Source organism: Fundulus heteroclitus, chromosome 10 (genome assembly GCF_011125445.2).
Source record: "Fundulus heteroclitus isolate FHET01 chromosome 10, MU-UCD_Fhet_4.1, whole genome shotgun sequence".
NCBI lineage: Eukaryota > Metazoa > Chordata > Actinopteri > Cyprinodontiformes > Fundulidae > Fundulus > Fundulus heteroclitus.
Genome location: NC_046370.1, coordinates 21249591 through 21265165, shown reverse-complemented (window position 1 = coordinate 21265165; position 15575 = coordinate 21249591). Strand labels below are relative to the sequence as shown.

Sequence of the window (15575 nt, the reverse complement as noted above, 5' to 3'; positions counted from 1 at the left end):
AGCTACCTATGTCAGTTTCTCCAATTTACATAAAAAAACTATTTTGAACCAATAGCCATACAGATTAAAAATCCAATGCATGACCACTGTTTAAGCCTAGGATGGTGGCACACTGACAATTTTAGACACAAAAGCAGGATGTCAACAAATTGCCACTAATTTGTCAAAATAATGGCCAGGATATGTAGACAACCAAGTTAACAGTTTATTGGCAAAAAAAAATGATTTGGGGGTGAGTTACCCTTTAAGCTTAACAGTCTGTATGAGTGATGAAGAAGTTGACGCCTCAAATAACTTATGTACGTATTTGGGTACGTTGTTAGAAGAAAGAAAAGTTGACAGACAAGAGAAAGATGACTGTGAAGTTAGCTTGAGCTGGAGAGCTTCCTGCCAATGGTTCCATCATCTTAAACAATGAGGCTGAGGCCTTTTACATACGTAACCGGTTCTTTATAAAAACAAACTCCCACATAATCTCCACCACATCATTTTTAAAAAATAATGTTGTACACACGGTTTTGTTTTCTGAAATGTTTTCATGCATATGAAATACGCCACAGAGTGTTTTTATAAAAATGCTTAATGCACAAGGGTCAGTGTACCGCATGTGAGCCAGTCAGCATCCATCAAAACAATGATGACATTGAACGCCATTGTCTGTATTGGGAGGAAGAGTTGGCATAAAACCGCGGACCTCCAAGCGGTCTTCCTCCTTTGCACCTCAACATATTGCAGCAGCTGGGCTTTTAAAAACAAACAAGCAAAAAGCGTCTGAACCAACGTTAATGTTTAAGTGTTCCCTATATTATTTTACTTTGAAGTCTTAATACCGAGGTGAAGACAGGAAATGCTGCGTGGTTACCAGGGTAACGTCAGTTGAAAATAAACGATGGGAGAAGCCACTGATTAAGCAGCAGTGAATTTCTCCAGTTTAATGTTGTTTAACAGTCAATCACAACACAAAAGTAAAAAAAAAGTGCCTCTCTGACAACATTCAATTTTCCTCCAAGGCATTGCCAAGTCAATAACGATGGTTGCACATGTGACATCATTATTTGTCGAAGACTGCGATGCGCACTCTGTTGTGCCACGCACACACGGACACACAAGCATGGCGTTTTCTCACATCTTCACTTTGGGCGGAGTTTTCAGAAATAATCGTTTTTAATGTTGTAAAATACTGGTTTTTATGGAAGGCCATTTCCGCCACTCTTTTAAAAAAATAAATAAAAATTATCTCATTATAATGAGATAGTATCTCAAAATAATGAGATAGTATGTCATTATAATGACATAGTATCTCATTATAATGAGATAGTATCTCAAAATAATGAGATAGTATCTCATTATAATGAGATGCTATCTCAAAATAATGAGATACTATCTCATTATAATGACATAATTTTTATTTATTTTTTTAACAGAGTGGCGGAAATGGGCTTCCATAGGTTTTCCTCTGAATGACCTATACAATTCCTCCCCTATGAAACAAAAAGATGATTTGGAGATTTACAAAACACGTTTATTATTTATTATTCAACCTGCAATGAATACAGATCCCGTGAATTCAGATCCCAAGGATTCTAGTTTTTCACTATTTTGCAAAAACAAAACAATTATTTGTTTTTATCAAAATATTAAAATGTCTTCCATGTCTTTCTGGTGAATCTAGTGTCATTTACTATTTCGTCCTTTGAGCTGGATGTTTGCTTGCACCCCAATAGGTGGCATCAAAAACAATAAAACCTTGCATAAATAAATCATATATTATGTTAGCTTCACCATCAATAATCTATTGACTCCAAAGTAAAAGAAATAGTCTCTTTGAGGACGGTGGCTTTATGTGTAGTCGTTGTTTTTTTTTTATTAATAATTTATCTGGCCAAGTCTTTAAATTATTCAGCATGACACTTATTTTGAAGTAATTTTGTTTTGCAATTGTAATGAACTTTTTAAATGCTAAAAGCAAAACAATCGAGAGAAAAAAAAAATCAGCAGCTTTGCGTCGTATTTCTCATTTGTTTTATGCTGTTGGCAGAACAGGGACAAAAGCATCAGCATGACTAAATGCTGCTGCAGTGTGAAAAATGCTCCCGCTGTAATGTGATACAATAAAAAAAAGGAGGAATTTTGAGGTGTCGCTCTGCACAAGCGCTACGTGTTACTTATCAGCTGACCTTGGCTGTTCCAGTTTAGACTCTCCTCTGCCTCTCTGAGTTGAGCATCGATACCGCTGAGCTGACTCTGAATCAGAGGACGCTCCACATCCAGCATAGACGACATCACCTGCATTCAAACAGGAGGAAAGGGAAACATTGGAAGAGATATGTAAATCTAAAACTAATATCTGTGCTATTGAAATGCTACTCACATTGCCCAAACAGGGTATTGCCTTTACCTAAGGGACAACGTCAGCATTGTTTGCACGTTTCCAAAGGATTTAAGTTGATCGAACCTAAATGGTATATAGCTGTGTTTTCAAATTGTGAACCGACTTAATTAAGGAAGGTACTGTATGACGAATGCAGCTGAGGATAAAGGGAGTTATTGGCTCAGTTGCTGAGTTAATTACATCAGTGATTTCTTGTGTATTGTTCTAATATTCATTGTTTAGTTCTCATCAATACCAACAGTGGGGAAAGTGTCTTGGGTAAAGACAGACATGCTGTACGTACGAATTCATTTTTTTAACAGTGCTTATCTCTCTGTAAAATGTAGAAATTAAATTCACATATGTCAGCAACAACAGTTGTCAGAAGTTCATGTTGCAAATTGTTTACATCACGTTTCCCTGCATAAAGTAATGATGGGGCCGATCTGATTCAGCATCTGCGTGATACCGGCTTCTTTCATGTTCATTACTGTTTTCTTCTTCTACATTATCATTATTTATGTGAGGTCTAGCGTCTCAGCCACTTATACATGTAGAATGGACATAAAGATCAGTTAGAAACCACACAAGTGGTTTTACCACCATGCACCGTGTGAATACATGGCACATAACATATAATATCTTGCCAAATGTTGCATCCAAGAAGTCCAAGATTTTGTTGGCAAACATTGTCGTAATTAAAACTGCATTTTCATATATTTTGCAACTCTGTTGGGTAAAGGTCTGTGGGTTTACAGAGAGCCACGCGAGCAGGACACCACTGTTTGGACCATAAAGACAGAGAGGAATTTCAAATACTAAAACACACCAGGTTGATTTATGGCAGTGACCACCAGACACTCTTGAGCTTATAAGAACAGACCGTCTTATTCATTCAAACGTTCGAAATGTGTTTTGGTAGGATAACACTTTTTTTTTTTTGGTCATGTTTGTCGCAGTTGTTTTGCTGTAGCAGTCAGATAGCGAAGGCCTGTTTTCACTATCTTCTACTCCAGCTCAATAATGTGAAAACGTTCTCTCTGGTCTTTGCTTACCTTGTTGTATCGGACCGTGATGAGTTCCACGTTGGCCACATACCGCCACAGCTGCTCCCTGGCTGTGTAGATCTGAATGGCAGCTTCTGGTATGACCTCAGCGGGTCGACTCAGCAAGTACTTCACTTCTCTGAGCACAGCGGCCAGCTAGAATAAAATAATAATAATCCAGAAGGGGTTGAGGTTAATACTCCAGCAACAAATACTTCGCTCCTGTTAATTGTTATTGCACAAACGGTTCCAAAGAGCAGAGCAAATCCAAATCCTTGTTTTCGGATAAGCTTAGTTGTAAAAATAAATACAGTTGAAAGCAGATAGCTTCACTGTAGAACAAATAAATCTAGTTCTTCTCACTGTCTGGTGTTTAATCAAAACAAACGTCTCTTTGGTCACTTCGGATTATGAAATTTGCTTATATTTGCTGAATGCCAGAATAATGATTGAGGTGTTGGTAGAAGTTTTTTTTTTTCTTTTTTTTCTTCAAAACCAGAGGTTGGCACACATTTCTTTAGAATTTAGTAGATGAAGTGTATGCCTTGTGTCTAACGTTGTGGGTATCCCTCCATGAGCTTCGTACCATAGTACTGTAAACACCTACACAACATGATGCGGCCGCTGCCGTACTTCACTTGGGATTTCCTCCTGTAATGATGCTCATTACAGGAGGAAACTTTTTTGTCTCCCACTGCAATTGGAAGCTGTCATCTGGCTTTCTATGATGCGTTTGGAGTATTGGCTTCTTCCTCGCTAAATGGCATTGCAGGCTGTGTCAGTACAGAAACATTTTTAAAAGGGATAATGGTTCCCTCTAGCCAGGTTCGAGCACTCACACATATACCAAAATACTGGGACGCATAAGTTCTGGGACACAGATCCCATCTCCTGTCTGAATAGGATTAATGTCGGACATTCATACAATGTTTATAGGTTCTTAAAAATGTTTCAACAGAAGAACGGGGCACCTTCAGGCTTCTGAAAATTGGAAACCAAGAATGCACTGGTCAACAGTTTTCTTCCCAATATTTTGGCTTATTCTTTCAGCGTATTTGTCCTATATTAAATAGCTGGATTGTGTTATAAATTTAAATTTTTAATGTTTGTGTACATACAGTCAGTGAAACCTTAGTATCTCTGTGTAGCATGACCTAAGCTACAATACCAAAGTTGTGCATGGAAGCTTTATTTCATAATCCACTTTGAGATCAAGCAAAAATCCATAGCGGCCATCGCTTGTTTTCAAGGGTGCATGACTAATATGAATATAAAAACCTGGGGACTGAAGTTGACAGAGATCAGTCGGGTGTCCGAGTCTCTGCTGATTAACGGCAAACTAAGATTGTACTGCGAGCTCTCGGCCACGTTCTCCGTCCATGCCGCATACAAGCCGGCTGAGTATCTGGAACGTCAAAACACAAAGCAGACAAGCTGCGATCACAATCAACACAAGTCATTATAGACAGCAAAACAATTTGCGACGTTTGCATCGACAGGGCTTCACATTTCCATTAAAAGAACGCGGCGTTTGTTTCAAAGGGACGGATGAATATTCTCGCCCCGTGGAAATTAACATAAGCCACGAAACAAGCCGCTAAAAGGCGTATGATTGAGCCATTTTGTCAACCCTCCGAGGTTGTAAATAGAATGAGAGGCGTGATCTGCCTTCCCGTGTCTAGCAAACAATAAGGGCAGGGGGAGCAGAGTGAAGGAGTGTTAGGTGCAGACGTGTGCGTGGGGGTGGGGGGGGTGTAATATGAGGATAAACGCTGATTCATCTGCGAGATGTGGCAAATAGACAAGATGTCAGGGTTCTGTACGTCTATATCAATCTGTAAATAGCCACATTTATGATGAGAACTTCAGTGTGCGCGGCGTGCTCCTTATTGAATCTCTGCTGTGAGCTTCATTTCCTGACAGTGGCACCGCAGACACAGAGGCAATCAAAAGCCTCGGTCATGGCCATAAATCACGCCGCATTTTGTCTGTGGGGGTAATGAGTGAGGATGCCAGTCCTATTCCTAAATGGAATATGTATAATAAGAGTGGCATTCATCGGAGACAGGCGAGATGATTATTACTGAGGAAGATGGGCTCTAATTTCTGATGGGAGTAAATTGTGGGCAAAGAACTAGTCTTGTTCATCGTCCCATTACTCTGTTCTGGGGGGCATGGAGCGAAGGAGTAATAGTGAGCTTGAGAAGCCCCAACAAAGCATTGACTGTATAAACATATTAGAGTGCATGCACATGGTGTATCTGGTACTCTATATACGAAAATCCATCCATCATATACCCTACCCACTCATCCATGCAAGCCTTCCTGGTAACACTTTATTTGAAGGGGTGTACATAAGACTGACATTACATTGTCATAAACATGACATAACACCTGTTATGAACATTAATGACTCTTTATGAATGTTTAGGACTGTTGTCATTAATTGTCATTGGGTAAATTATGACACTATTAAATCAAAGTTCACATTGTTTAAAATGTCTTTGTTATGACAAGCCCTTAAATTAACAAAACCCCTAGTCAAGCCCTTAATTTAACCAAATCCCAAATCAAGCCCTTAATTTAACCTAATCCCCAATCAAGCCCTAAATTTAACCTAATCCCAAATCAAGCCCTAAATTGAACCTAATCCCAAATCAAGCCCTAAATTGAACCTAATCCCAAATCAAGCCCTAAATTTAATTTAACCTAATCCCAAATCAAGCCCTAAATTTAATTTAACCTAATCCAAAATCAAGCCCTAAACTTAATTTAACCTAATCCCAAATCAAGCCCTAAACTTAATTTAACCTAATCCCAAATCAAGCCCTAAACTTAATTTAACCTAATCCCAAATCAAGCCCTTAATTTAACCTAATCCTAAATCAAGCCCTTAATTTAACCTAATCCCAAATCAAGCCCTAAATTGAACCTAATCCCAAATTAAGCCCTAAACTTAACCTTGTCTCTGTTAATGTCAAGTTTTCATAACAAAGACATTTTAAACAATGTCAACTTAGCTTTAATAGTGTCATAATTTACCGAATGACAATTAATGACAACAATCCTAAACATTCATAAAGAGTCATTTATGTTCATAACAGGTGTTATGTCATGTTTATGACAGTGTAATGTCAGTCTTATGTACACCCCTTCAAATAAAGTGTAACCAAACATGGTAAGTATGCTAATTATTTGACATTATTGACAAATTTATATTTCTTCCCAATTTCCTAATGCCCATAAATAACTGTTGACCAACTGCTTGAAAAAGTCTACAAAACTAGTAACTGGAATTTAACTGATGTCAATTAAAAAAACCTGGCATTAATAACAATATCTTTTGAAGAACCATGATTGGCAAGCACAGCAAATGGGTCAGGGAGAAAGTTGTGGAGACATTTAAAGGGTTTATTAGTAACATAACATGCACAGCTCTGTGCAACTCATGAAGAGCAGCTAAGAGGCAACTTGGCAACTTGGGAGGAGTTGCAGGGATCACATTAAATAATCTGTTGACGGTACGTGTTGGTTATGTCTGGGCTCTGTGAAACCGCAGTGAGGAAAAAGCAATTATTGATAGAACAATCAATCCGTTTAAATCAATAGAAAACATTTGACATGTCTCATGAAATTTCTGTTCGCAGACACTCTCGATCCAGTTAACCTAAGCTTGAGACAATTTTGCAAAGAAGAATGGAAGTAAATGTCCATCTCCAGATGTGGACTTGCAGCTGTAACTGAAGTTAACCGTGGTTCTGCAAAGTATCGGCTCCCTATCCCATAAAATGTCAGATTTTACGGTTATGTAACATGACAAAATGTGTCTTGCACTGTAGACACGCCACACCAGAAACCCCGTGTGCTTTATGTCTGCACAGACTTAATTAAGCCATTTAAAATGCATGCACTGAATAGATGAGGGAGCAAGTGATCCTGTAGATATTAATACAGTGGGATGATTCATCCCATTAAGTGGCTCATCTGGAGAGAATTGATAATTGTGTTAAAAATACATTAGAAATGTAATAACATCCATAATTTTGTCATTACAAAGAAGAAACACACTTGCCTGATAACATACTGTTAATTGAATATTAGTTTCAACTTCATAAATGAAATAAACATTTGGTATGATTTATACTGTAAAATTATATTCTTGCTCACTATCTTTTCTGTAGAAAATCCAACTGCAGTCCTCCAGTCCCTGATTTCACCTTTTTGGGTCAAAAGCCAAGACGGGCTGAGCCATATTATTGCATCCCAACTGAGTCCTTAAATAAACTCAGCATACAGTATATATCGCAGCATATCGTAGATATTATCTGTCAGAACATCCTGCAAACCTATGGTTTAGATTTCGATTTTTTTGTATTTATTATAAACAGTTTATTGAATTTGGCTATCAAAAATTACTTGCAGTCAGATTTTACATCATCTGACTTCTACCTTCAGCTAACTGAGCTATGTGTTTTTTTGGGGAACCCAGGAAGTTGTAGTTTGTACTTATTCCTTCCCGTACTCAAAAATTAACATCACCTTCCGGCAAATTATATTTCTTCTGCACAATCTTGACTTAAAAGCAGCTGTGGTCCATGAGATGGAGAGGAAATTAGGCCAGGTGGAGAATTGTATAAATATGTGGGGACGTTCCCCTAAAAGCATCCATGTTGCCTCAAATAAACATGGGTAAACTGTCAGTGAAGAGACCAAGAAAAGGATTGTCAGAGCAGATTTCCCTTTTCATCAAGCTCAGGATTAGAAGCACACACATTTGTGCATCTGTGTAGCGTGACCTAAGCTACAATACCAAAGTTGTGCATGGAAGCTTTGTTTCATAATCCACTTTTAGATCAAGCATCCAATACAAAGGGAACCGTTAACATCTAGCTATCTACTGTTGGGTAGATAAGGAACTGGCTACTTTTTGGGAGCGGCTAAAGTTTAAATCAAATGACACACAGTTGTACTGTATGTTGAATACTGAATTAGCACTACAGAACAATATATGTTGATGGTGCACCTGTAAAAATCATTTAACAGAAATTTTAGCTCTTAGATGCAATTTTTCAAATACAGGTATGCAGACACGGTAATTTAGCATTTAGCAGCTGAAGAGCAAGAAATATTTCTGTAAAGACTAAAAAAAAAAATTTTCTAAAAATAATAATAAAAATAATAATAATAATAATAATAATAATAATAAAACTACATTAAATATGGGCAATTTTTTTATGTAGAATTATAGACAGAGAAATACAGGGCCACGTGAGACAAAGATTATATGTGCTGTCTCTGTAATTAATGCTGACATATTTGTGCTAATAATTTGGGAAACATTTAAGAGACGAGCAAAATAAGAAGAATACCTGACCTTTTTATAAAAATGCTTCCTATGACAGGGGGCACAAGCACAGCGACTTTAAGAAATAACTAATGAGTCGATTCTGTTGAGTGTCCAGAAAGGTCAAGGCCCTAAGCGAGCACATAAAATCCCAAAGTCCTAAAAATAGTTCACCTGAATATAATTACATGAAGCCTTAATAATGTTTTAGTATTCTTGTTAAGCCAAAGTTAAGTTCAATATATACTTTGCAAGCACATAGAGATTGGCTCTCTATGCCAGGGCTGCAGGGACAAGAACAAAGGTCTTTCTGGCCAGGACATAGGTCTCTGCTACAGCAGCGCAGCCCCTTCAGTTTATTCACACCCTGCACCAGCAAAATGTTCTGCCCAGAATGAGAGCAAGGAGCAGGAGCTCCCAAACCAGGGCTGCAGGAGAAGGATGAGTTCATTTTGTTCTAGCATACCTGGGAGAGAGAACAAATTTCTCTGTTCTTGTAGAGTATATATTGGCCTTTAATGCTGCTTTAACTGAACATACTGGCCTTATAAAGGATAACAGTTGTTCCAATTATGGTATCCTCATTTACGGTGTTATACCTGACACTACAATACGTTTGGTTTGTCTTATTAAAACTACTGCTCTCCAGGAATGAACCTGTATCTGAGCAATGTGTTTAAAAGGAGCGGTCGTTTGAAACAGAAATCACTGTTGCCACAAACCCAATTTAAATGAATGACTAAATAACAGGCTTCTAGAGAAATTGATGGGAAGCCGAGGAGATAATCTGAATCACATGTCCTAGAGCAGAGACACGACTAAAACACGCAGGTCTGGGGACCCTGTTGTGGACTATAGAGCTCTTAAACTGCAGAAAAATTTACTGAAACATTAGGCACAGATTTACAGACAAAAAAGTATCATATTTTCCAAAATTATTTGGAAAATAAACATAGGGTTAAAGACCAAAGCATTATATGTACCCACACTAAACAACTAAAATTAAAGCATATCAAGCCCTGAACATAATTCCATCTCGTTATAATAGGACTCTTAGACAGAGTACGCTTGTAAATGAGATTCTATATTAATAGATAATACATAAAGGACTAAATTAATAAAATCCAGAACTCTTTTGTGTCAATATTGATTGTCATTTGTCAATGCTAAGCCCCAGTCAGATACAACATTTCAATAAATACCATGTCACTGACTGTAAACTAAGTTGCTTTAAAGCACAGTTAGATTTCTATTAGTATTGTGATCGTGTTCCACTTAATTCACCCAGCCATGGCAATCCATGTGGTGCAAGATCTCTACAATATTTTTAGATCACTTGACACTTTGCTGGAATTTAGGTCGCCAACACTGGTCTGGCATTTTTCTATGTCAATAAACAGGTATTTCTAGACCAAGTAATGGTTAAAGACATGCGGTTCATCTTTTAAATCAAGACACAGCACATTAGTTTGCAATTGGAAGTGGAAATACGCAAAGATACCAATAAAATACACAACTGAGTTGGGACATGAAAGAAATGTGGGTCAGATTACGACATCCGTAAGACAAACATCTAAATTTTACAAAGTAAAGGACACAGAATGAAAATCATGTTTTCTCACAGTCTTTTCTTTATTTTTAATAGTGTGTACTAAGTCTTACTTTCCCCTGGCAGATTCAGTTTTAAACTTATTTTCATTCAACCACGAATGATAGGATATGCAACATACATCTCTTTTAAAAGATAACACATTACTGAACAAGTAGCGTTTTGAAATATTTTATCCGTTTTCATTAAAATGTATATTTATATTATCTAAATTTGCCTTCAGCCCATTCTTTAGCTCTCTTTGCAGATTCTCTATCTATTTCAGTTCAGGACTCCAAAAGATTAAGATTGCTTCCAGTCCGAAAAACATATTTAGCTAAACATAAAGGATTAATTAAACCTAAAACTGCTGGGGGTGTATTTAATTTTTGGCTTAACTTTATCCTGGTTAGTTAGGGTACATGAAAGTATTCAACTTTTTCTCAGACGGATACGTCTAGAAAGAAATATGGAACTTATTTATCTCATGTATTTCCATAAAGAATATTCCAGTCAGGGAGCTTATAAAGAAAACATAAAGGCTTTGCTTAACTTTAAATTGTTTGAAATCTCTTATCATGGCTGCCACCAAGATACGTCTGGGCGATCTTTATCAGTCCGGAAAGCAAAACAGAACATTGGACTGCACCCGGTGCCTGTTTGGGAATGCAAAAAGATAAAGAAACAATTCTGTTTAACAAACTAACCCTGAATTATTTTTAGCTTGATGCTTCTAAAATGTTATCCAACTAAGGCCACAAAAGCAGCAACGTAAAAAGAAAAAGGCTAAATATATTCATAGAATTTGTTGTAATATTTCCTCAAATGTCCCCCAACAGAAAACACGTCATTCTTTTCATGTACTGCAAGAAAGTTTTTCGTTTTTATTATTATTATTTATTATTGCTTTTGCATGTGGTCTACGAGTCCACTGCTCACCAGCGAGCAGCATCAGTGCACATGGGATTATGGGAGTCCTGTGGAAAGATCTGCAGAGCAGCACCGCGGTAATGAGAAAATAAATCACGGCCAGAACCGCATGCCTACATGCGGATCCACAAGAGACCGCTTCAGGAATGCTAGACAGTAAACTAACAGTGTTGCAAATGCTCACTTTAAAAACACCATCATAGGAAAGACATTTCATTAACTTGCCATTATTTAACCGGTGTGTTTCCTCTTTTAATTTGCAGTGCAATGAAGAGGTATCTTCCCATTCACCTCTATCCTGTTCTTTTATTCAGCAATACATGCATGATGACATACGCTGTAAGTTGAGATAATATCCACACACCTGTCCAGCAGTTGCATCATCTCCTCATATTTCTCCGTAACCTTGGCCCCTTCTGCAGACTCCAAGCACCTGCGGAAAAGCTCAGAGTTTAAAACCCCTGCAACGGCTTTGTCGATTTATTCCCGACCCCCTTTTACAAGGTTTTTACAGCATTCAGAGTCCCTCATAAAAGAGTGAAAACTTCAAGTTTGCATATGACATTGGATTTGGAAGCATGAGGAGCAACTCACAGGGGGAAGTGTTGCTGTAGTTTGGAGAAGGGGGCCCGGATGCGCTGCTGTAGCTCATGGGCCCACCTCAGCCCTCCAGCTACCACCGGCATATTCTTATTCACCGCTGCTGAGCCTGACGAGGACAAGCATGTGGATCGATGCACAGAATTACACAGACAGATGGTGTATTATACAATATATAAACACATACCATGTAGCAAATATACATAAAAAAGGTCCTTTTCTTCAAAAGTTCTGGTATGTGTAAATTTGTTAAAGTCATGTTAAATAAATTCTATAGATCCCTAAGAGATTTCTTTTCAATTGGGGCTGTGTTGAGAGGTTTTGATCAATAGCTTTTTCGCTTAAAGCAGTGCCGTGTAACTTTTAGCCACTAGGGAAGCTAGACCTAACTTCCAGATTTAGGTTCCCTAAAGACCACAGGCAACACTGCACAGTCTCCCTCCGTGTTTTGGAATCTTATTTCAATCTTATTTCCTCTCCATCCACCATGTATTGGTCAGGTTTTTCTCCTTTTAAAACCTAGAGGACTACTTCAGTTCAGAGTGTAGCCCGTGTTTACGTCCTGGTTCCTGAGCCAATCGTATGAGATTTCCCAGGGTTCCCAAAGCAGAGCTTTGGTATTTTATGTTGGCAAAAGAGCAGCAACCTGCTAACTTGGAAGCCAGTAAGAGAAGCGGACCAAAAATAGAACAGAATACAACATCATAGACCTATCCTGTGTAAGTAAAAATTCACAACATCAACACACCGTTTAAAAACTGCATATTGGATTGTCGTGATTGGTAAACTGTTGTATCAATTTGAGCCACAAGGTGTCAGTATTACTTTCATTTAATTTTCTAACACGTCTATCCCTTGTGGGGTCGCGAGGGGTTGCTGGTGCCTATCTCCAGCTGTCAATGAGCGACAGGCGGAGTACACCCTGGACAGGTCACCAGTCTATCGCAGGACAACACAGAGACAAACAACCATTCTGATACACACTCACACCTAAGATGAATTTAGAGAGGCCAATTAACCTAACAGTCATGTTTTTGGACTGTTGGAGGAAGCCGGAGTACCCAGGGAGAACCCATGCACGCATAGGGAGAACATGCAAACTCCATGCAGAAAGACCCAGGGTAAGGGTAGGACTTGAACCAAGGACCTTCTTGCTGCACGGCAACAGTGCTACTACTGTGCCATTGTGCAGCCCGTCAGTATTACTCATAGCTCCTTTATTATATATTAAACTAAGCTAATCCTTGAGTCAAACTTAGAGGGTGCTGCTCAATTAGTAAAATGATCTCTTGGAAACTGGATGTTTTGTTTATTATGAATAATGTTTATGTATTAAGATTAAATCCGCGTGGGAATTATTATTATTTTTTTTAAAATGTGCATTAAACTGTTTCAAAAAAACAAAAGTAGAAGAAATCTGTGAATGGGTCATATGCTTTTTAACAGCACTGCATTAAGGTTTGATTGCAAAGAACTGTTAAAGTGAAACGACTGGGGGGGGAGGGGGGGTTGAGCCTCTATCATCAATACAGACACAATCCAGTTTTGTATTTGTAAAATATAACACACTCAGAAAGAGGAACCCATGTCTGTGTGGTTCTGTTACATCTAACAATGGCAGAAAATCGTTTGTCTGAAAGAAAGCAAAACCTCCAGAGGAAGAAATCTTTCACAAATGTTTGTAGATTTGTCAGGCTTGTCAGGTTTATTCACACTTCAACTTTCATTTCACAACATCCGACTGATTAGACTGTCTGTCTCAGGAAGACTGCTGGAGGAGCTGTATTTTATTCAGACGACGTAACTTTTCTTTTGGGAAGCAAGCAGAACAACCTGAATGTTGTGAATGAGAATTACTTCTATGTAGTCAAGCAGTCCATTCACATTTCTGTTCAATTGAACAAGAGCATGTGGTGGATTTAAGACTTGCAAAGTCAGCAAGTTTCCAGTGATTGTGTCCTTCTAAATTAATAATTTTTTAAAATCAACACCATTAAAAGTTTAACAAATTTAAAAAAAATGTCCTTGAGGCGTTCTAATGGATCTCACTGTTCACTGAGCATGAACTCATTTTCTTAAAAAGGGCTTGTTAGGAAGATTAATCAGAAACCCCTTCCTATTCAAACATAAAAAGCGAGCTAAAAAATGTTATGAAACATCAAGATCTTTTTCTGAACTTCATTTCGTAAAATGAGGCAAATATCTATTATTAATCTATACATTGTTATGAATCTCACCCAGCTCTTTCATAGCTTTCTTCTGGTTGTTGTAGAGCAGCTTACAGGAATCTAGCTCTTCGTCAAACATAGACCTAAGGAAAGGAAATCTGCTCACGGCATCCAGAGCGATCAACGGGCGCTCTATCAGGCTGCCAAACATTTCCAGGACCTGAAAACATCAGCGAAATGAAAGGGGTTTAAATGTTTAGGTGAGTGTGTCCATTGATTTATTCATGTCAGAAAGAGAGATCACGCTATCATACCTTAAAGGCATGCTCCAGTCCTAAGGCGTCATCAAAAGCTTGACAGAAGATTGCCCCAAGACGCCGATCTGTGTCATCCACCTTCAGCCTAAAGTTCCTCACATCAACTTCAAACTCCTACGAGACAAACATGAACGATGGCCAAAATATCATACTGTAGGGAAAAGTAGCCCAAAGCCAGTATATCATTTTGCTTCTTACATCTCACTGACTCCAAGTTATTCAGCTACAACTGACTGGTTTTTATTAGCAAAATACATTACCCATCACAATTTTAGAAAATAATAACCTTCAGCCTCACTGAAGTTGCTTTGCATACTCTTTGCCGACTCTATAATTGTCCAGCAGGCATTTGGACAGTACCAGCATGCACAGCAATAACGCATACCGCGTTGGTGATGTCCAAGCAATCGTATGGCTTTTCCGTGAGGATCTTGTAAGAGTCCAAGAACTCTTGATAAAGCAACTGAATCTGCAGGCTGAGGGCTTTTCCTCGGATGCCTCCAATCTCCAGTTTCTCAAGCTTCATCAGGTCCAAAGATGTTGACAGTATGTCCTGCGAGGAAACAGCAGAAGGAAGCAGATGACAATGAAGCTTACCATTATAATCTCATCTGCCCAATAAATTCTAGCTGTGGGGACCCGCCAAGTTTTCATTTTTGAAAGCTATCCCATGCTTACCTTAATATTTTGCAATCTGTTGATAAATTGATCCAACCTCGAGAATACCAGCAGTGCGGAAAAGTCCCAAGGCCTAACCATGGTCCCATTCTTCTGAAACTTTCTCAGATTGGCCCTGTGGTCCTCATAGGTGCTCCTGAAATGCCGAAGGACCTCCAGGCTCATCTGGACCCTTAAAAGACTCTCTGCAGTTTCTCCTTTCAGAACCTCCTCTGGAACTAGATACACCCTGGCCTGGTTGTTGGAGACCAATGACATGTTAGCTTGGCTTCCGCTGGCTCATCATACAGTACATTAGCTACAATAACGACTGGATGGGCTGATATTGAGTGAGTAGGTCCACTCCCTAAGCCATAGTCCTTTATATTACACTTTCAGAATTGGAAATAAGTCTGGATAATAACTCTGTTAGGACAAAAAATGCAAATTTGGTTACTTGCTAAATTCAGAAAGAGACAATGTGACTGCTAGATTAGTGGCATGCTAAGACAAAACTTGATCACTAGTGCTACTAAATGCACCCAAGGTCCATA

General features: G+C 38.4%; 1 protein-coding gene across 1 annotated transcript in view; it reads right to left on the bottom strand.

The window, feature by feature from the left end:
• Positions 1 to 15300, bottom strand: part of LOC105920222 (dynein heavy chain 9, axonemal) — a 211752-nt gene extending 196452 nt beyond the window's left edge. Inside the window, exons 1-9 of the mRNA XM_036142589.1 lie at positions 15121 to 15300; positions 14750 to 14917; positions 14362 to 14478; positions 14117 to 14267; positions 11874 to 11988; positions 11644 to 11712; positions 4696 to 4828; positions 3427 to 3573; positions 2178 to 2286 (exon numbers count right to left, since the gene is read on the bottom strand). Of these exons, the coding sequence (XP_035998482.1) occupies positions 2178 to 2286; positions 3427 to 3573; positions 4696 to 4828; positions 11644 to 11712; positions 11874 to 11988; positions 14117 to 14267; positions 14362 to 14478; positions 14750 to 14917; positions 15121 to 15300 (1189 nt within the window). The remainder of the gene's footprint in view (positions 1 to 2177; positions 2287 to 3426; positions 3574 to 4695; positions 4829 to 11643; positions 11713 to 11873; positions 11989 to 14116; positions 14268 to 14361; positions 14479 to 14749; positions 14918 to 15120) is intronic.
• Between the last annotated feature and the right edge of the window lie 275 nt (positions 15301 to 15575).